This window comes from Capra hircus, chromosome 1 (genome assembly GCF_001704415.2).
Source record: "Capra hircus breed San Clemente chromosome 1, ASM170441v1, whole genome shotgun sequence".
NCBI lineage: Eukaryota > Metazoa > Chordata > Mammalia > Artiodactyla > Bovidae > Capra > Capra hircus.
This window is the reverse complement of record NC_030808.1, coordinates 94,933,646-94,956,887: the sequence shown is the minus strand read 5'-3', so window position 1 is coordinate 94,956,887 and position 23,242 is coordinate 94,933,646. Positions and strand designations below refer to the sequence as shown.

The following is a 23,242-nucleotide window of genomic DNA, read 5'->3' as shown; positions in this document are numbered from 1 at the left end:
CATTTGCGTTCTCTCTACTACTCACAGTTACAAGGCCTCTCATGTCAAGATTGTCAGCCTCTTTTCTTTGAGATTTGGGGTGGAAAGGAGTGAGAGGGTAAGATTTATGACTGAATTAAGGAGTGACTGAATAACAGATTTTTTCATCTGCATAAGCATCTATTGTACGTCTTCTCTGCAGGACTGTATTAGGTGTTGGTGACACAAAGCTGAATAAGACACTGTTTTTGCCCTAAAGGAATAAACAGTCTAGTTGGGGAGCAGAATGTGGTTTACAAAAAAAAAAAAAAAAAAGGCTGTATTTACACATGTGTAGACCAGGGAAGAGGTGCTTGGGTTGCAGAATGTATCAGTGTCTTGGGAGCGTCCAGGGAGGGGTGGGGAAGGGGAGAGGCGAGCAGGAAAACACACCAGGCAAGGAGAAGTGTCTGTGGGGAGGCTGAGCCTGAACTGAGGTATCACGCTGGAAGTTATTCAGGCTTTGCATCTCATGTAATCAGTTTCTGTGGTGTGCAATGTGAATGCTCTGCAGGGATAGCATAATCAGGGGAGAACTAATATTAGTGATGCCCCCAGCAAACTGTATCTATGCGTTCTAGAATCTCTTTTCTGGAAACTTTGCTCTTTCGTATTCTTTCTAGAGAATCTATGTATCCTCTGTGCATCCAGTCTGGTCATCCGCTCCTGGCTTCTTGATTCTGTCCCTCACAATTTCCAACTCTGTGGAGGTGAGGACCGTGAGCACCCTTAACCAAATGCTTTCTAGCAGTGCAGGCAGCTGCTCACATTTCTGAGGCCTTCCTCTGAACTGTAAAAAAGAAAAAAGAAGTCTGAGTTTTCCAGGTCTGTGGTCTGATTTTACAATCCCCACTGCCTTAGGTTTGCCGATTCCATTAACTACAAAGCCTTCCGAAAAGGCAAAGCCTATGTATAATCTCTGTCTCATAAAGGAAAATGTTGATGCCATGCAGAGGAGGTTGTTATATGTGGCACTCACAATAATTATGACATATGATATATAATTATGACAGCTCTGAGCTGTCTGGGTTGAGAGACACTTCAGAATTTAATTAGCCAAAGGCAATAATAATAAGATACAAGATACAGTCAGTATCCTTCAAATGGTAGAAACAGAGCTGCCTTCAAAAAGGAGAGGATTAAGGAAAAACACTGGCGTGGCAAGGTTGCACTGCAAAATAACAGCAATTTAAAATTTTATGGTGGTTTTAACATTATGATTGTTTTCAACTTATTGCAGTGTTTGACCGTCTGGTTGCACTCTAAACTCAAGGGCAGCAGGGGTTGTCTCTTGGTCATGCTGTACCTGGCGTCTGAGGTAGCGTTCAGTGAGGTAGCATTCAGTAAGTCCTTCAGAGTGAATGAAGGATGAACAAAATAAACAAATTTAATTCATCTAAACCAGGGCTTAAAAACTGGATACCTATTACATTTTCCATATAGGCATTAAAAAAGGAAAAAAGCTTTATGATTAACAAATAATTAGGTGCCAAGCTTTAAAAATGGGAAGATCTACACAAAATTCTGGATCTTCAGGTTTTTTAAAAATCCCAGAAGATCTGGTAACTGGGCTGGTCATCCTACTTGGCAAAAGTTGATGGACCCAAAGTAGCAGCCACCCACTCTGGATGGGGAGAACCGTCCTCAGGCCCCCTTTGTCCATTTCACTCAATTCCCAAACTTGCCTGGGCTCTGTGGTTAGCTGAACTTGCAACCTGGGGATTGTTTACCTTTTTTTTTTAAGCTTTGTAATTGTTTCTTGTGCTCACACATACTGGGTTTTAAAAGCAAAACTATTTAAGATTTTTCGGGCACACTTATTGTATCATACTGATGAAGTGATTTTAAGTCTCTTAGTTTTCTCCTTTCCATATATAACTTGTAAAATGAAGTAGTATGGACTCTGGCTCATATAGCTATGTAGAAGGATTTCAGTTGTATGTTTTACAACTTTGGACCCATGTGTTGTTTTATTTGGCCTCTGCTTCTCAGTGAACAGTATTCAAGTCCCCAATCAGTGCCATATTGAACACTCATCAAAGCATAGGAAGGGCAGAAGAAATGACCAGGTGCCTTGGTTTTACTGTTTACAAACTGGTTAAGGAGCATTAAACACAGATTCAGGGTATCAGCATTCAAAGGGATAAACATGCAAATACTTGTGTTTGCAATAATTTTTACAGTTTCTCCAAGTATTGCGTTTTCCTTAGGTACTTATTAAAATAGAATTTTTTGAACGTAAAGTTTCCCTGGTGTTACCTAGATGAGGCATTTTAATTTAAATCATGTCTATATTGACTTTCTCTTTGAATAAAACTACATTTGATAGATGTCCAACCTCAAATTTCTGTTTTTTTAAAATGCATATTTGTTATGTTGGATGTGATATGATAACCATTGATATATCTTAAAGTATGGTAAAAATTATATATATATGTATACACAGACACAGAGGGAAAAAAAATGGGACTGTTCTCTTCCAGAATGTGTGAAGACATATGTTTGCACATAATTGTTTTTATGTTGGCAGACTCATCTTTTTTGGTCCAAATGATTGACTTAAAAATATGACTGTATAGCAATTATCTACATTACATTTCCAAACAGGACAGTAGTGAGCAAGCTGCATATGTTAGCAACAGTAATATCTAGATTCCAAATGCAGGTGCAAAAAGTAAACAGCCTCCCAAGGAACCCATTGCTGAAGCGTCCTGGTATTGTATCTAGGTAATTTGGGGGCTTCGCTGTCTTAGATTACATTTAAATTGGAATTGACCAGAAGTAGGTACCCCCCTTAGTAATCTCCCAGCAAGCTCTGCTGTTATAGTGAATTGAAGCTGAACTATGGTGGGCCTCCAGAGAAGACAGTTCAGCGCCACTCTAGTGTTCATGCCTACGCTGGTATTGCCTCTCAGCCCTGGGCCTTTTTTAGTAGGCGACCGTCAGATAGAGCACTGCTGAGAGGATATCTGCTTTATGTGCAGTGTGTGCTTAGCACAACCGTTAACTAGAATGCTTTGACCTGGAGCCATTCTTTTTTGCCCATTCCTTGCCCCTTGCAGTATAGGAGGTGTGCATTTGGACATCTACATTTAGAAAATGACTTTGCCAAGGGTTTCTGCTTTGCAAGTAACAAGGGAACTAGTTAAGCGGAGAGAGCAGAAAGTAGGAGCTATTTGGTTTCGTTTTGGGGGGTCAGGTTGACCCTTGAACAACAGACTTGAACTTCAGAGATCCACTTACACACTTACTTATGTTTTTCAGTAGTAAGTATTATAGAATATACCATCCATCATTGGTTAAGTCTGCAGATGTACAACTGAGGATACCTAGGATCTGTGAATGCAGAGGTCTGACTATAAGTTTCAGATGGATTTTTGACTTTGTGGAGGGTTGGTGCCCCTAAGCTCTGCATTTTTCAAGGGCCAGCTGTGTTTCTAAAAAAGTGGAAATCAATCCTTCTGAGCTAAACGTTAGATGTAGAGAAATGGACTTGTTATCCAGTTGTGTTGCACAACTTCTAATTTTTAGGAGTTGTTAAAATGTTCGTATGTTTTCTAAGTAGATAGAAAAATTCGCACTGAAGAATGTTCTTGGATAGAAGTTTCTTTGGTTTTCACGTATATTGGAATATCGAGTTGTCATTCTAGTTCATGGGGAAAGCTGTGACACACATGCTTTTGTTAGTGATGTTGTCTAGTAGCTAAGTTAGCCAGAGTCATCCAGCTCATTTATCTTTTCTGACTTGTTTTGCATTGACAGAGTACATCTATTTAAAATCCATCTTAATTCTCATCACCTTGGCAAAAGGGCTGTATAAAAAGCATCCTTATAGAATGGCTGTTTCTTAATCATTTATTTGTAACTTTAGTCATGATAGAAAATAAGTGTAGTGTAAAATGTGAATAGGATATGAATTACAAAGGAATGGCATCCATATTTTTTCATAAAATGCTTGCATTGAGAAATTAGACCTTAGGCTTAATATATACTCTGTGAATAATATCTGTTTTAAAGACCAGGGAATCAACTGAGAGTGGAATTGAGTAATGGATGACATCACCCTTTAATAGATGGGTATTCACATCTATAGGTGTTTACTTCTCAGACTTTCTGTTTTCTTATTTTTAAAGTGGTTTACTCAGGGTTGGGCACTTTCTATCACCTGCCCATCTACACCATGCTGCTTCAAGCTGCCTTGGGACTTTGAGGAGCCTCCATTAGGGAGACTTGAAGAGAAGCCCCATACTCAGTGTAGGCTTTTGCTTTGCAGGGAGGCAGTGGCTCATTTTTCAACCATTATTTTAAGAACATGGGGGAAATGTGGGCTAACATGTTTTGTAACATTCCAGAGAAGTGTCTTAACAATGTAAAAGATATATTACAGGTCAGATTTTTTTTGGCATTGAAAGAATGCCAAGGGTCTGACTACAAGTTTTTGGTATTTACTTCAAAATTAAATGTTACTTTTTAAACTTGCTGATCACCAGAAGGTTTTTTGTCTCAACTTTATACTCAATTTTTAGTTGCATGGTTATTTGTTAAATTATTGGAAAGACTGACTGACTTTTTCGGTGGTGGGGTTGCTGTGCTGTATAGCTTGGGGATCTTAGTTTTTTGGCCTGGTTGAACCCAAGCCATGGCAGTGAAATTGCTGAATCCCAACCACTGGACTGCCAGAGAACTCCCCAAGAGAATTCCATTTGATATTTTCATTTTTTTGTTCTCTGTGGTAGAGGGAATGAATAGTAACTATTTGAGGCTTATGATGTGCTAAGCACTTTTATATATTATTTCTTCAGTGAACATACACCTTGTAAGGTGGTGATCATTTTTAGACAGAACCACAGATGAGAAAGGTTACGTACTTTGCACCTGGCAAATCACAGGACTGGGATTTGAGTCCCCTGTGTCCTACCATCCAGGAATGGTGGTATTGCTTGGACTAGGCATATCTCCGTTGTTTTGTTCAGGTTAACAGTGAGGAGAGATGTGGGACTGGGTTTTGTATAATAGTAAGTTGTAAGGCTTGCGAAGAAGAGTATTCCTGCTATTACCTTAAATTTCCTTCACATTACCCCTGAAAGATGGCAGTGAATCTGGTTGTGGAGCTTCTCAGAGTTGCAAACCGAGCTGGGGTGACTGTGTCTGAAGCCTGGAGGCACCAACTGAGTCTGGAGGAAGAAGTGAGGTTGAAGTCATTTCAGGCCCAGGTTGTCAGAGTAGCTCCTTTTCTTTCCCTAGGGAGTGGTTCTTTCCCTGAAGTTAGCCATAGGGGAGCAGTTTCCTCTGGGATCAGCACCTGCTGAGAGATGGTGGTAACCAGAGAGAAGAGGCAGGGGCTTGCCAAGCCTGGGCACAAGGAAAGGACTTTTGTCTGCCTTCTTTGCCTTCCAAACCCCGCCTTTCTTTTCCATTCAAAAATTACATCACCCCTGAGGCACAGTTTTTGTGCCTTAAGAAATCTAAAAACTTATTATAAGACTTGAACCTATTAGATTATTTTTTCTTTCATTTCTGAATTTATAATTATTTCTCTTAAGTAATGCCAGAATTGAAAAACAAATCATTTAAGTTTATCCTTCAAAAAGAAATCACTCTATGAGCATTTCTGAAGTGTCTCACCTCTGCTCAATCTTGTTCTCACGGGGAATACAAAATTAGGTGTCACGTAGCATTTGTGCTGTGAGACCACACCCCTTTGCTAGTGAGTTCCTCATCTTCTTTGCTTCAGATTGATGAAGGGCTGCTTGGACTTTGACTCTCCTCAAGATGTTAATTATATGTTTCAAAATCATGTGTTCTGTTAAAAATCACTTACGCATAGCCTTGGAAAGAGCACTGGAGGCAGGGAGGTGCTTCAGGGGTGTAGAATATTGTTTGGAGGCCTTGGGAAATAAATCTTAAGTTCATTTACCACCAAGACATATTTAGTCAGTGTATATAAACAAAAGAAGTCACAGTGTGCCTGGACGTTATTTGTCCCAGATGGAGTTTAAACTTGGCTCATTATACTGCGCTGATGTCATGGTACATAAACTGGCCCGAGTTAGAGACGTGCATAGAATCTGCTGCGCGCTTGTGTGTGCTGAGGGCTTGCGAGGAGGAGGGAGGGGCTGGCTGGAAAATCGTTGTCACATTTTTCCTTTGCTGTCTGCATAGCCTAGTGTCAGTCCTGAATTTGGACTGGGTGCAGAGTGAGGGAAGAGTCGGAATAATCTGTTCATTTGTGCAAGTCGGTATGTGATGCACTCAGGGATATCGTTCTTCCAAGACTGAGTGTAAGTGCATCAGGCTTTCCAACAGTTGCTTACGATGCTCTGGCACTACAGTCTAGAGGGGAAAATCTTAAAGCAGTACATTTTTGAAGAGCATTCTCAAGTCTGTTTGCCTTGAAATCTTCACTCTGGATGGTGTCTTTAAACTTTTTAATGGTTTTAAGTATCCTGCTGTATAATTCTGTCTTCCTGGATTGAATGGTGGATAACCTTTCAAACTAGTTGCTTAAGTGTTTAAAAAGCGGACGCTTGATGCTTCTTAGAGAAGCTGGCCAGGTTTAATTCTTCCTTGGTGCTTTGAGAGGACCCAGAAAAGGGTCCTCTCCTGGAATAGGCAATCGACACATACTGTGGTGTTACTTTGTTACGTTTTATTGCTGACTTTCCTTGTGATAATCTTAATTAGAAGCAGTTCCAAGTAATTCACAGCATTTTGTGGATATAAAAGGCTTAGATTTCAGAACTACTGTGAAAGGATTCCAAAGTCACTATTGTTGCTGGGATCTGCGGAAGCTGAACAGACACTGAAATGTGAATGAGCTGTGAGGTGATCCTTTAAGGAAAGCCAGAATGTTTCTCAAACAGAAAATCTGGTCAGAGGTGCGAATTGGCTGGTTTTAGATTTTATTGAGAACATGAAATGTGGCAGCTGTGGCAAACTTTTTTTCTTCAGACTTTCTCATTAGAGGCCATGTCACTGGTAGAAATTTGAAGAGAACTCAATATTAATAATTATTTATTGAGCATATACTATATATAAGGCCTTCTACCAGGGCTGCTGGGGGGTGGCTTTCTTCTTTAGAGCACACACATAAGATACGTGTTTTATCTTTTCAGAGGAGGAAATGCAGGGTTAGAGATGTTAAGTGCCCTGTCTGGCACAGCTGGGACTCAGCTACCATGTGTCTGATTTATTCTTCTCACTGTGTATCTTTGGTGTCTTCATTGATTTTTAAACTCTCAGTTAAAAAGTGAATTGAAAGTAAAATGAGATTAGCACAAAGTGACTTTATTCAGTATGTACATAGTATTGTGAAGTAGCTCAGTCATGTCCGACTCTTTGAGACCTCATGGACTGTAGCCTACCAGGTTCCTCCATCCATGGGATTTTCCAGGCAAGAGTACTGCAGTGGGTTGCCATTTCCTTCTCCAATGTACATACTACAGTGTTATTTAGAAGACAAGTCTGGCCGGAACGCCATCTAATTTTACCTAAACGTATATTGTGGCAGGAAGACAAACATGTAGAGGAAATATGTGGTATTGCTCCCTTATTTTTTGTAGTCTTAAAAAAGTAATAAAATTCATCTTCAATTTAATAATTAAGTTTTACGTTGTATGTCCTTTTTTTTTAAACTTTATCTGCAATTCTGAGTCCTTAAATTATTTTTTCAGACTTTTTAAATGTATGTATGATATGCTAAAAGGCAAAGCTGAGCTTAAAGATATGAAAAATGAATTAGCTAGTCTGAAATGGGGTATTCTAGGAATCAGAACAGGTGTTTTGGGGATATGATTAACTTGGAACCCTTGAGAATAAGTAATGATTCTCTTTTGGTTCATAATTAAATTTGTTCCCCAATAATCCCATTAATAATAAACCCTATTAGTCCTCCTTTCCTTTTGATCAGCAAATCAGCCGGCAACATAGTAGGTGGACAACATTGTTGGATTGATGAGTTGACTTGAAGTAAAGGAAAGGACTGCTAGGTTGCCTCATGAATGCTTTGGGGAGTAGCTTTTTAGAGCAAGAAACCAAAGGGGAGGAATAAGAGATAGAAAACGTCTAGGAAGAGGTGGAGACATGAGAGGGACAGGCTGTGAAGGCCCCTCAGTTATCAGTGATAGGAGTGGTGGAAATGGAAGTGACAGAATCACAGTTGGATAAGAGAATTAGAGAGAGTGACAGGAAGTAGGAAAAATCGAGTCGTTACGTCTGGGAGAGCCATGCCCATGACTTCACCTCTGTAATCAGAGATACCGTGGTGTTGACAGGGAGGGCAGAACTCTTCAGCAGCGAACCCTGTGATCTGGATAGTCATATTTAAAGGTTAAACCGTTGGTTATTTTTGAAAAGTCTTACTTAGAACTGTGTAACCCCTGAATTATGTCACAGTTGGATGTTTAATTAATATTTTTGCTGGTCTCTGTGGGTCCAGTATCTCCCATCTCAGAGATGTTTGAGTTTCTCACTGCTATCATAGTTACTTAGCAGTGTTGCTTTCCTACTGGAAAATTCTGCTCACAGGATAAAGTCCAGACTTTCAAGCAGGGCAAACAAAGACTTTTCTGAGGTGGGCCTGGCCTGCTTCTTCAGTCTCACCTTTTACCCCTCTGTCACTTGCTTACGCCTGCCTTTACAGCCGCATTGGAGTTCTCTAGCACACTCTAATTCTAAATGCAGTGAACCGCTCAGGGCTTGTACTGTGTGATTGTTTGGCTTATCTTCTCATTTTCCCTTTAAGTGTCACTTCCAACTATAACTTTTCCTGATGTCTTGGTGGTTTCTTCAGTTTCCAGAGCGCTTAATAGCAAATAATCATTTTTTTTTTTTAAACAGCTAATTGTGTTTTCTACTTTTGTACCAATATAAATAGAGGTCAGCTTTTATCTTTCTCATTTTAGAATCATCGGTGCTTAATAAAGTGCCTGGTACATAGTAACTACTCAGCAAATATGTGTTGAATGATCAGGATTTCAATAATTACATTAGGTATTGCTTTAAATAAATTTAATCAGTCTAAAAGCATGGCTTGAATAAGTGATGATAATGTACTGTGCAGAGGCAGGGAAAGGCTAAGATCTCTAACTCAGAGTCTTTCCAAAACCATAGAATATTATGTATTTGTACTCATTTCTAATTTTGTTAGTGGGAACAAGATATAAGGCAATAGTATTAATAGTAATAAGAAAAGTTAACTCTAGACTGTTTAAAGACAAAATATTGGGAACTGATTTTCTGTTAGTTATACGAATGAGAACATTCCTCATGGGCACATTATTTCTTGATTATGTCTTAGTGGGGGAAGAACAGTGTTCATTAAATGACAAGGCCATTGGTAGAATACTGCAAATGTAGGCAGTTAAATATGTTTCTTCAGCAGCCTTGAGATTCCCGTGGTAGAACTGTCTATGAGGTTCAGTGCACAGTTTACCAGAGAAGGGTGTTAGTCGCTCATACAACCCCATGGACTGTAGCACGCCAGCCTCCTCCATCTGTGAAATTCTCTAGGCAAGAATCCTGGGCTGGGTTGCCATCCCCTTCTCCAGGGGATCTACTGGACCCAGGGATCAAATCTGGGTCTCCCACATTATGGGTAGATTCTTTACCATCTGAGCCAGGGGGTGTGACATCACTTAGTATGTCAGTGTGGATCACGTTGCTCTGCGTCAGCCAACCAAAAACCAGACATGAGGTAGCTGGCTCTAAACACAGGATGACATGCAAGATTTAGTGTGCAAAGCACATCAGATGAAAAGTGGTCCAAGTTGCTGATTCCCCACGAGTGTGGCCAGAGCCCAGCTTGGAGATATGGGGTGTGTGGGTGGAATTGAGGGGTAGGAAATGGTTTTACCTCATGTCGTGGATATTTTTAATAAGAATTGACCCTGAAATGGTGATGACAGGAATCAAATTTTGTTCTCAGTGAACATAATTATTTTAGCTAAAGCAGGAAGAATTGTCTTTTGGGTACTCAACAATTCTGTGAAAATATATTCTCCAGCAGATCTTCCCGACCCAGGATTTGAACTGGAGTCCCCTGCATTGCAGGCAGATTCTTTACCAGCTGAGCTACCAGGAATCAATAAAATGAAAAAGATTTGTTTAAATAAATGTAATGCTGCCCCAAATGCTCAGGGATATTTGGTGACTGTTACTCTTAGCCGGGGAAAAGCTACACTTACATTTTTGGTCTTTTTTGTTTTTGACTTTTATCTGAAAAGTCCTATAGTTGAAACTTTAGATTCAGGCATTTGTGGCTGTCTTAAAAGAGGCTTTGAACCTAGTTTGGGCCATCTATATTACATCCTGCATTTTTCACACCTAAGTTAGTGCTATATTTTTATTCTTAGCAAATAGCTTTTTTGGTAATAGAATCTCTTTATTCAGGGCACAACACATTTAAAGGGAGTAGAAATGTATAACTTCTTACAAGCTGCCATTGTTTTCTTTATATCCCTTATCACATATCTGTAAATGTTTTGTTTTATTTAAGTCACTCCTTACTCCCATCCCATGTAAGTTCCCAATTGTTATCCCGTGAGGTAGGGAGAATTTTGTGTTGTCTAAGTCTCTATTTTGTGGCCTGATGGAATGCCTCACCTATTCTGGGCACTCATCAATATTTGCTGAATTAAAATGAAGTAGAGTAGTAATTCGGAGAAGGAGATGGCACCCCACTCCAGTACTCTTGCCTGGAAAATTGCATGGATGGAGGAGCTTGGTGGGCTGCAGTCTGTGGGGTCACTAAGAGTCTGACACGACTGAGCGACTTCACTTTCACTTTTCAGTTTCATGCACTGGAGAAGGAAATGGCAACCCACTCCAGTGTTCTTGCCTGGAGAATCCCAGGGACGAGGGAGCCTGGAGGGCTGCTGTCTATGGGGTCGCACAGAGTTGGACACAACTGAGGCAACTTAGCAGCAGCAGCAGCAGCAGCAGCAGCAGCAGAGTAGTAATTGGAGAAGGAGATGGCAACCCACTCCAGTATTCTTGCCTGGGAAATCCCATGGACAGAGGACCCTGGTGGGCTATATTCCATGGGGTCGCAAGAGTCGGACATGACTTAGTGACTAAACCACAGAATTGTAATTCTTCTAAGGATGCTTCATGAAATGCAGTTATTGAACTCGTTTGAATATACAGTTTACCCTTGAACAGCACAGCTTCGAACTACATACATCGCTTATATTTATTATTTTAAATATTATAAAATATTTTAAATTATAAAATACTATGCATATCTCCCCTCCCCCCCGCCCACCCAAATACATATCCCAGTACTACACCATCTGCAGTTGGTTGAATCAGAGGTTGTGGAGGGTCAACTGTAAAGTTATATGCAGATTTTTTTCACTGTGCAGAGGGTTCAAGGTTAAGTGTATATATTTTCAGCAGACACTGGTGTGATTTCAGTGCATTAAAATGTTCTTCTTGGTTCATCTAACTCCTCTTTCCTTAGTTACCTGTTCATCCGTTTCTGTCTTTTTTGTTAATGACAGGTGACTTTTGAGAAGTATAAAGCTCAAGACCCAGTCTTTTTCAGGAGTAATCTTTTATTTTTCTTATGCCTATTAGGTCATGAGAAATGGCACCTAATGATAGTGCTAATCAAATAGCTTACTGGTTTCTCCTAGGTTTCTAAGGGAATTCAAGGACTTGACAATGACTTTATGAGAATAAATCTTGCCCAGTTCAAAGGCAACTGTTCGTTGTTAGTTAAGGGATGGATTCCTTACCACCCAACTGCCATGTTGTGGGTAACAGGCTTTGCCTCAGGGAGTGAGCACAGATTTCCTAGAAGAGAACTTGCCTTCTGTCATTGGGGACATTCTTTTGATCCAGTTAAATGCCTTCTCTCCTTGTAGCCATTTATTGAAGCGTCTCTCTAGAGGACCAACTCTGCGAAACCCACACCTGTTGTGGAGGAGGAGGAGGTGCTATGTGGTAGAAGAGAAGAGCATGCATTTTGGCCAGGCAGGGCTGGGTTCCGGTGCTGATTGTCATTTTGTAGTTCTGTGACTTTGGACAAGTTACTTATCCTCTCTAAGCCTCAGTTTCCCCATCTTTAAAGTCTGGATGTCCTTTTGCCTTGATCTAGTGTGTAAGTATCCTTGGATGCTCCCTGGTCTTATATGTTCTTTTCCTACCAGCTTTGGATTCAGGCTTCAGGTTGGACATGCGAGCAGGTGAGTCAGTACTTTCCTATTATCTTCTAGGACCTTCCAGTTAAACTGCTCATGTTGTAAATCCGGGGACATTTTCTTTGTGTGTTATGACCACAAAGGTGTCTGTCAGTCATTTGCAGCTCATCATCTCCCTTTTCGTAAGAGAGACAGAACTCAAGAATCAAATGATGCCACTATTCAGTTTTGCTGGTGGCCAGCTGCAGTCTTGACACAGAGACCAGAGTCTCAACGGTGTGTCATGATGGATGCTTTGGGTGGAATGAAAGAGCCTGGGTGAAGCTTGCCAGGATTTTTCTGGAGTTTGGGAATCTGAAGTGTGTGTGTGTGTTCAGAAGGAAGGTGCTACTATTCCTTTCATGGAGCCAGAGGTCACTTTTTCAGTTGTTAGATCTTCCTGGATAGAATCTGTCCTTAGCTGGAACTCATCTGCAGTTTTTAGGTTGTAATACTCCTTTCTCTCTTAAGATGTCTGTTGGATATTCATAACTGCTCTACCCAAGAGTGTTCATGCATACATGAAACAGCTAAGAGTAAGACAAGCTTCACAGAATGTGGCAAGTGGGAAAAGCTCTGAAAGTGAAACGAGATTCCCTAGCACTGTTTATATCTTGACTAGGTATGGAATTTAACCCTTGAAAACACTGCAAATGTGACATTTCATCTTTGGTCAGAGCAGGAGCTTTTGTGATGGACACATACGTGGCAGGGATGATTTAGTTGGATGCCTGGCAGTATTTTATTTGAGGCAAAAATTAGGAATTTGCCTCCAGGAGATTATCTTCTGGTTAATCAGCCATCCAAAATTTAAAATGCAAAAGTAGCTTTCCTTTTGCTCTTCTGGTGAGTTAGAAACAGAGTTCTATTTAGATTTATACCTTTAAAGAAAGATGTTATACCTGCTTCAGTTGTCTTGTTGGGTGAAGCTTTCCCAGGATGCTGTGTTTAGCCTTTTACTTAGTTATGTTAATTCTACCTCTTGTTGTATTGTTTCTTTAGACTTTGGAAGAATGGTCACTTATTTTTCAGTAAACCTTAATGAACCACCTTTAGTTATTTGGGGCTGCTTGGTTCCTGTAGCACTAAGGGATTTGAAACAGATCTGACAAAACAATAGTAGCCTGAAATATGTCTCTGATTAACATGGCTCTACGTTAGCATCTCTGGGGGAAAAAAATCTATCCGTGGTTAAAAAAAAAAAAAAATCTTCTTTTTTTTCCCCTTCTCCTCTGACAAGACACAGAATACAGCATGACTTGTTTTAGTGCTGATTTTGGAAAAGCAGGAAATGCTTACTAAGTGGGCAAAAAATGATGAGGTTTGGACAATGATGTTATGTTTCACATTCTGTATTTAAGAGAACTTGTAACTGTAATGTCTGCTTTGTGGCTAAAGAAAGAAAGGAGGAGGGAAGGAGGGAGGGTTGGGGGGATGGGGAGAGACAGATTGAGAGAGGGAGAGAGAGACAGACAGACAGACGGAGTGACTTGTTTTAAGGTTAAGTGCCAGGGAGCCTGCCGGTGTGACTCACGCTCCTCAGGGCCGCACGATGCAAGGCCTGCTGCCGCCATCGCATTCATGTCTCTGGTTAGGGATAGATCACTGGGCTGGTGTGTGTCAAAAGTTTATTTTTATATCTGCTTTATTGACAGCAAAAACAGCATGGTGGTCAGTCCGCTTCAGTATAATAAAATGATTTCTTTTAAAGTATCTCGGTGCCAAGATGAATACGGTTTGCTCAAATAATGACTTTCACTCTTGCTAAGAAAAATTGATATTGGGACACAGGAGATTTGCCTGGTTTCTGAGGTAACTTGGTAGATTATAATCTGGTTGCCATAGAAACACAGCAGCAGGGAAAATTACAGTAACTAAACATTTGAAGAGAGATATTTTAATGGGATATGTGCAAGCCCTTTACCTATCCTCTTTCTCCCTGTAGAGATGGGGTGGGGGTCAGGCATGGGCCTCCTGGGAGCAGCGAGGGGAAGGCATAAATGGCTTTTGGAGGCTGGCTGCCTCCAAGCCATTCCATGAGATGTGGCCCGGTGTCGGCAACCGCAGAGAAACTGCTGCAGACACTTCTCATGCAATATGATAAGCAGATAATGTGATAGAACCTGGAACATACTCCAATTCAGATATCCTGTTGTTGCCTGGGACTTCCCATAATACTGGTGAATTGTACTTTTAGAACTAGCATTTAGGACACTTTGTCTGACAGTTATGAGTGTAGTGGAAAAGAGTATTTGCATTTAAGATTGTCAAAGAATATCTGGGTCATAGTTAGTGTTCACTGATTTTTTTTTTTCCCGACTGAATAATTCGACAGGCATATCTTATAGACCTATCTCTAGAGGCTTAAACACAAAGCAGATGCCTTCTGCTGTTACAGTGATGTTAGAATTGGTTTAAGGATTTTAAAAAAACATGGATAATTTTCTTTTTTGGACTGTTTTATTCCCCTGTAGTTGAGTTATATTCTATGTGTACATAGAAATAAAGTTAAGTCAAAAATATTTTCATGTTAGGAATGACTTTTAAAATTCAGTTTCAAGAAAGCAATGAAAATGTCTTAATCACTCCATAGAGATTGGGAAAGATTTCCTTTTGAGTTCTTAAAATGGCACAGTGTGTTTACATTGGTGAGGATTTGAATGCTTAAGACTGAAAAATTATTGACACAGTTACTGTACAGGAAAAATAAATTGCCTTGAGATAACTATTATAGTTCACGATAACAAGAAGCACCAGGGATGAAACTTGTACTGCTTCTCCTTGAATGGTCTTATTTTTTCTAGTTAATGGATTTCCAGATTAAAAATGTTTTAATATCCCAACAGTGTTTCCTGGAATTATTAGTATAAGCAAAATACATAGACTTAAAAGATTTAGCTCTTAAAGATAAAATGGTTTTGATCTTAATAAATAGTTTTTAAAAATACATAAATTATGGTCCATATGGGGTGCCCAGGTGGCTCAGTGGTAAAGAATCCGCCTTCCAAGGCGAAGACATGGGTTCTATCCCTGGGTCAGGAAGAACCCCTGGAGAAGGAAATGGCAACCCACTCCAATATTCTTGCCTGGAGAATCCCCAGGGACAGAGGAGCCTGGCAGGCTACAGTCTGTGGAGTTGCAAAGAATCGGATGTGACCAAGCCACTGAACCACCACCACCACCACAGTAAATAAAGTTGACTTTAACATTGCATATTATGAAAGCTTAATTTCTCAAAGTCACGGTTGCAGTGGTTTTCCATAAGTTTTATAACTTTCATTCATTCAGTAAAAATATTTCTCAAGCACTTATTCTGTGTCAAATCTTGCCCTTATAGGGCCTAGATTAAGGCTCTATAAGGAGAGACAGACACAAAAATAATTCCTTTACCACCCTAATGGCAGAAAGTAAAGAGGAACTAAAGAACCTTCTGACAAAGGTAAAAGGGGAGAGTGAAAAAGCTGGCTTAAGACTCAGCATTCAAAAAACGAAGATCATGGCATCCGGTCCCATCACTTCATGCAAATAGTTGGGGGAAAAGTGGAAACAGTGACAGATTTTATTTTCTTGGGCTCCAAAATCACTGTGGATGGTAACTGCAGTCATGAAATTAAAAGATGCTTGCTTCTTGGAAGAACAACCAAGACAAACCTAGGCAACGTGTTAAAAAGCAGAGACATCACATTGTCGACAAAGTTCCATGTAGTCAAAGCAATGGTTTTTCCAGTATTCATGTATGGATGTGAGAGTTGGACCATAAAGAAGGCTGAGTTCCAAAGAATTGATGCTTTTGAACTGTGTTGCTGGAAAAGACTTGAGAGTCCCTTGGACAGCAAGGAGATCAAACCAGTCAATCCTGAATAGTCATTGGAAGGACTGATACTGAAGCTCTAATTCTTTGGTCACCTGATGCAACGAGCATCATTGGAAAAGACCCTGATGCTGGGAAAGATTGAGGGCAGCTGGGAGGAGAAGGGGTTCAGAGGATGAGATGGTTGGAGGCATCATTGACTGAGTGGACATGAGTTTGAGCAAACTCCAGCAGATGGGGAACGACAGGGAAGCCTGGTGTGCCATAGTCCATAGGGTTGCAGAGTCAGACATGACCTAGCGACTGAACTACAACAACAACAACAACAACAGTTAATTGGAATTATAGATTTTAGGAAGGAGCTGAGTTTCATTTTGTTTTTTGAGAACCCGTAGTGCAAGACCTGTCCTGTCCTGAGAGTCAAATGCCAGTCCTTAATCTGGCAAGGATAAATGGGTGGTGGCTGGTGGAGGAATGAGTAAGGTGGGCAGAGGGCAGAGAAGAAGTGCAGGGGAGAGCGCTGCAGACAGAGGAAACAGTGCGCTTGATGGTTTCGAGGCAGGAACCGCGCTTGCTCCAAGAATATGAGTGTGACATTGACATCCTTCCGTTTTCTAGAAATACATAGTCATTGTTTTAATAGTGTTAGACTTGCACCTGATGATTTTTAACCACAGTTTTTAAAACTTGGATTATGTCCTTTCATTTATATTTAGATATAGATTAATTATTTTTCCCCTTTTGTTATCTCAAGTAACTGAATGAGATTAGAACTAAAATTCTGAGATTCTTGAAAGAACATATTTTGCCATGGCATGCGTGATTTAGTCTTTTGGAAGTTGTCTTCTGATAACAAAATATCTGTGTTGTATGACTAAAACAGACATTTAGGTAATAGATTTAAAGATTTGTGTGTTTGGTAGGTCCTCCTTATACTGTTCATTAATATTTCCACGTCCTATACATAGATACTTTTTTTCCCCCCAAACACTTAGCTAAATACAAATGCATGTACTTATCCCCCATCAAATTTGAACCAGATCTAAGACATCTCCTAAGTTTTATGTTTATACAAGATTCTGTGCTATGTATTTCTTGTCTAATACATAAATTTATATAATGAAACTGTTGAGAAAACCCCAGATGTTCTAGTATTAAACTGAAAATTAGGGATTTCCCTGGTGGTCCAGTGGCTCAGACTTGGTGTTCCCAATGCAGGGAACTAGATCCCACATGTCACAACTGAAGATCCTGCATGCCACAACTAAGATCCAGCACAGCCAAATAAATAAAATTTAAAAATTGAAATTAATGTGTTATTTTGGCAGGTTATTCTCGTTCAAGTTAATCCAGGTGAGACTTTCACAATAAGAGCGGAGGATGGAACACTGCAGTGCATTCAAGGTAAGGAAGTTTTTTGTTAGCTTTCTAATAAAAAAAAATTTCCTTTATTATTTTATGGAAGTAAAGTTTATCTCTGAGTCTGCATGTGATTTTCTAGAAGTAAAATTTATCTTGGATTTTTTTTTTTTTTTGCTTTTATTAGGGGCTCCTTAATGCTGAGTTGGCCTGTGACACAGTTAAATGTCTTGAGTATTAATTGACTTTTAAGTGAATTAAATCAACTTGGGAAAGCTTGCATTGTCTTCATGTATTATGGAATTTGGTCCCCTGAAAAATCCAGAGATTTTTAAAAGACCTTAAAATTCCAGTAGAGAATAGCACGTACTTTTTCAAGTTAGATGAAAGTTTCAAATACATACTGTGATGCTACCCAGATGATGCTTTTAGAGGTAAAATCTATATTAAATATCTCTTAGTTATTTATTACTGAGTAACAGGTTACTCAGATTTGGTAGCTCTATACAGCATTGGTTGTCTGCAGTTTCTGTGGGTCAGGAGTTTAGGTACAGCTTAGCTGTGTCCTGTGGCTTTGGGCCTATGGAAACACTAAGATCCATGGGCTAGTGCTGCAGTCACTATGAGGCATGTCTGAGTGTCAGTCTGTTTCCTGGCTCGCCTAAGTGATTGTTGGCAGGGTTTAGGGTTTTTTTGTGGGCTAGTGGTAGGCAGCTTCCGTCTGTTCCTTGCTAAGTGGCCTCTCCATGGAGGTGCTTACATTATGACCGCTGGCCTCATCAGAGCAACAACTACAGGGCAAGAGGGAGCACTCCACCTAACCCACTTGAGCACGGTGATTACACAGAATGTGAGTACTAGCAGGCAGGCATCACTGGGGGCCCTTTTACAAGGCTGCCCACCCGCAGTGACCCTCTGCCCTTAGTAGTTCAGGTCTCTCTTGTGCGCAGGATACCCCCTCCTAAGATCTCCAAAAGTCCTATTCCATTACTGCATCAGCTCTCCAGAATCTTATCTAAATAAACTCTAGGTATACTGGTATAGCGAGGCTCATTGAATGTAGTTCTTTAAGGACTGCTCCTAGGCCATTTCAGTTAATTTCTAGTTTGTGTAATACTGGTACCTCTTCTCTGTCATTCACTTTGGAAAGAGAGAGAGACACAGGTACTCTGATCCATATGAGGTTCTACTGTAGGAAGATCAACCCAGATCTGGAGTTAGTCTGTAAATACTGCTATGTTGGAGGGCACTCTGGTGAGAGCTTTTTGGGAGTTACTGGGATTATGGGACAAATGGTAAATTGGCCTGTAATTGAGCTCAATACTAGGTTGTTGGTTAGACTGAAATCTGCCCAAAGGTCTTATTTTTAATACCTGGGCTTGCTCAACAATATATAAAGAAAATGAATGGAAATGCCCTTTAGTTTTAGTTTTCCATAGTGAACTACATGGAAAAACTTTATTTTTTTCTATCCTGCATAATAGAGTATGCTGCTGTGTAGCTCCACTACTTATTTTTTTAAACTATAAGAACAAAAATTTACGGAAAAAATTAAAACTCATTTCAGTTGCAATTAATCTGAAATGATTTAGACATTCATGAACGGTATTTTTTCTGATGGCATTTCGCTGATCGTTGTGTCCCTGAAATTGATCGTTGGTGTTCTAAACCATTTAAAAACCAAACCATAAGAAGGAACTTCAGACAAAAGAAGAGAGAAAATATTTTAAAGTAGTATAAGATACAGAATCTTCCACCTACTTGTATTACTGTAACATATTATCAACAAATAAAACCTCAAAATTCACTCTGTATCTTTAAAAAAGAACACACTAGAAAAAAGGAGATGAAAAGTTATTTTACCTACATAGAATGGAGCTGATGTTTCCAGTTCAGTAAGAGAATAGTTGAGTTTCTGGTCATAGTAAGGTTGGAACTCTGTACTGGCTGGAAGACTGTGTCACTCTGCAACTGAGTATGTGTAATAGAATCTATAAGAAGCAAATTGCTGAGTGGATCAACTTGTATAAAATCCACTTTTTCATGCCACCTGCTTTTACTTTTGGTGTCTGAAGAGGGTGTGTGTGTGTGTATTCATCTAGTTAGCCTCTTCCTCACTTCTTTTGAGTGCATGTTCGTAACTGGTATACTCTGCAGGGTATTTTGCAAGTATATTGCTCTGTCCACAATGGGAGCTTTGTATTTATTCATGATGCTACTTGGAGACAAGTGATACTAACACCCCTTTCAGTGATTTAAAAAAAAATGCTGTTGACTAAAGAAGAATTGTGGAGCCATTTATCTTTGGCTTCCTCTGAGTCTTCTCAGTCTTTATTCTCTTCTGAACACCCAGATACTGTGGTTATCTTTATTTGGGACATATTGGTAGCTGGCCCAGCTAATTGAAATGACACAGGACAGGATGAGAGGGACAAGGACCTGGAACCCCAAGTGGTTTGCTAGGGCTTGGGAGGCACTGAGACAACAGGACCAACTGCAGGAACTGGAAGGAACCCTCGTCCAGACCCATTGTTGGCCATTCACGTGTAATAGGTAGTCACTCAGGCCAGGCATCCTCGCTGACCCCTTCATTTGCGTTCCAGTGTGAGTGAGCGAATGCTTCACTCCAGATGGCTAGAACATATCAATATAGAATGTGGGAATAGGCAGTATATTTATAAATTTGTTGTGATTAACATCCTTATCATTGCTAATATATATATTTTTTAACTTTTAGGCATATGTATTCTCTCATCGAATATGACAGATACATATGAAGCTGAGACCTGTAGAGGTTAACACACAGCTACAGTCACATAGGGAGAAAGAGCAGGGCTCTTGTTTCTCAAATAATCTCATATTTATTTTTGGCTGTGCTGGGTCTTTGTGGCTCTGCAGGGTCTTCTCTAGTTGTGGTGAGCGGGGGCTCCTCCCCAGTTGCAGTGTGTGGGCGTCTCATTGCCGTGGCTTCTCCTGTTGGAGCACAGGCTCTAGGGGTGCGCAGCTTTTGGTAGTTGCAGCACCTGGACTCAGTAGCTTGGCTTCCAGTGTTTAGAGCGCAGGCTCAATAGTTGTGGCACACAGGCTTAGTTGCTCAGCTGCATGTAGGATCTTCGGGGTCAGGGACTGAACCCATGTCTTCTGCATTGGCAGATTCTTTGCCACTGAGCCACCAGGAAAGCCCCAGGACCAGAGCTCTTTATTGCCTTGCTCTGGGGCTTTATTACCTCAGGGAGTCATGAGCTGAAATCGACTCCATTTTCTTGAGCACATGACAAAAACAAGATGGCTTCTGATTCTTGGAGTAGCAGGATTCCGGGAAGGATGCTAGATGAGTACTTACTGCTGCTGCTAAGTCACTTAGGTCCCCAGGATAAGATGGAGGTGGTGTGCAGAGCAAAAATGGGTGGTGGAGGCTGGGTCTTTGGAGTAAGACAGGAACCCTGTTAATACAAGTAAGAACAGGATAGTTTGATATAGGGAGTATTGCTTTATAAACCCTTAAATTATTTCTGTCCAAAGTCAGGATTGGGCCCAGAGTTGCTGCTGCTGCTGCTAAGTCACTTCAGTCGTGTCCGACTCTGTGTGACCCCATAGATGGCAGCCCACCAGGCTCCCCCATCCCTGGGATTCTCCAGGCAAGAACACTGGAGTGGGTTGCCATTTCCTTCTCCAATGCATGAAAGTGAAAAGTGAAATTGAAGTCGCTCAGTCATGTCTGACTCTTAGCGACCCCATGGACTGCAGCCCACCAGGCTCCTCCGTCCATGGGATTTTCCAGGCAAGAGTACTGGGGTGGGGTGCCATTGTTGAGGTGGGCTGAACATCTAGGTGGGGCTTCCACTTGAGGTGCTGGAAGGAGAGAGGTACAATGATAGAGGACTGGTTAGGAAAGGATCAGAAATTGAGTCATACTGTAATGGAAACTCCTGAAAGAAGTAGTTGCATTTTACCAAAGATTAAAGTTAAGTGAATGAAGCTCTAGTTATGCTCTTTCAACACCAGCCAGCAGATGGAGAGGTGGTTTTTTTTGGCAGGGATGGAGTGACGGTTGGTGGTAGTGGCCTTCCTGGAAATTCAAGTCATACTCATTGCTTATGCCATGGTTGAAACTATCAGTTTTGTAGCTTTGCTATTTCAACACTAGCCAGCAGGTTAATGATAGCTGGTGGTGGGGGGTGTGGGGACTTGTGACTTAGGAGTAGGGCGAGGAGCTGGTTGCAGGTCTCTCTGGAAACTTTGAAATTACACCATATGACGTCAACCCCCTTTGCTTGTAGTTACATTTGTTAGCGTAATGATTTTCTCTCTTGGACATTTATGACATCACTAGAAAATCCCCAGGAGCTTATTGTGATGCCATGAAAAGGCATTCTGGAAATTCAGAGCAAATCAAAGTAAAGAATATTGTTACTCTGGGGAAAACGAGATTTTTGTTTTTGTTTTCATGGGAATGTCCTTGGTGATAATGAAGGAAGAAAAACACAGGAAACATACAATATGCTGTGAAAGCAGATTCATTTCTAATGGAATATTTCTCAGTATTTTCCATGAAACATGAATCATGGGTCTTGAAGGGGCCACAGAAGGTCATAGTTCATTCTCACTGGGAGGCAGCACTATACCTATGGCATCCTAGACAAAAGATTTTTCTTTCCTAGGCCAGATGGAAGTGTATAAAGAGCTAATTGTTGGGGGAAAAAGAGTCTTAGCAATCAATATGAATTCTTTCCTTTGCTTAATTCAGACATTAATAGAGGGCAGCCACAGGTCTCTCCCATTATTTTCATATCCTTGTCTGGGCTGAGGTGCTGGCAGTGCAGCCTTCCTTCCTGTCCACACATGCCATCTTTTTTTATGGGCCATTTCTCTACTCCCTGTAAAACCCTTCAGCCAAAACAAATACCACACTTCCTTTAAGCTTTAGGTCTGTCTCCTTCAGGAGAGCCCTTTCCGCACCCCCCACCCCCCACCCCCCCCACCCCCCCCGCCCCGCATTTCAGTGCATTCTGACCTTCCTCTGTGTTCCTGGAGGAGCAGGTAGAGGTAGCCCTGCGTGTAAACCTTTCCTTAGACGGTGAATTGGACTGTGAATTCACTGTGACAGGAAACAAGGTATCCTCCCCCCAACCCGCCCCAGCCCCACAGCCTGGCAGTAATTCCTGACTTTAGACCCTTGACTAGCTCTGGCGTTATATCAGATGTGATGATATTTCTTTTAACTTTTACTGTTGTGCTGGGAACTTAAAGGTGTTTAGTTATGTGATTGTAGTGGCTTTGAAAATCTCTGTAGAAGAACTTCCAAATCACATTTTAATTAAAGCCAATCAGTTTCCTTTAAAAAAAATTTGTAAGTCTGAAGAACTTTCATATTGACCTGTACTAATGCTGCAATTTTTGTGTTTCAAGACTGTCATATTTCAAAATTTGTGAGCCCGAAGAAAACATGAATGTTTCGGTGATAACAGCAAAAACAAGATAAAAGTGAAATGCTTGGGATCACCATTATTCTAATGAAGAATAATATTTAAATAATTGCTAGTGTTCTTTGTCCAGAATAATCCAGACATCTTTGTGAAGATTATTATTACTCAGCCAATCTGTGTTAAGTGGGTAGAGATCTTGAAATGGCAGGAGGGAAGCTCCAGGAAAACCCTTCTCTGAGGTGGCTGTAGTTTGGTTGCTATTAGAGTGGAAGCTTTCCCCCCTCCTGCTTTGCTCTCCCTAAGCCTTCTTCAGCTCTGTGTTTGACTCCGCCCGCCCCACCGAGTGTGGGAACTGTATCATTGATGAACTGCACGCTCTGCTCACAGGCTCTGTGAATGACACCATTGAGAGCCTTTCCGCATTTCTGAATCTCCTTGTTTGTCTC

At 40.7% G+C, this 23,242-nt stretch overlaps 1 protein-coding gene across 5 annotated transcripts in view; it reads left to right on the top strand.

Annotated features, from left to right (window-relative positions):
* The window catches only part of FNDC3B (fibronectin type III domain containing 3B), a 356,699-nt gene that overhangs the window by 83,224 nt on the left and 250,233 nt on the right, over positions 1-23,242 (top strand). For all 5 annotated transcript variants that reach the window (XM_018047697.1, XM_018047701.1, XM_018047711.1 and 2 more), the window contains exon 3: positions 17,340-17,415. In XM_018047697.1, the coding sequence (XP_017903186.1) occupies positions 17,340-17,415 (76 nt within the window). The remainder of the gene's footprint in view (positions 1-17,339; positions 17,416-23,242) is intronic.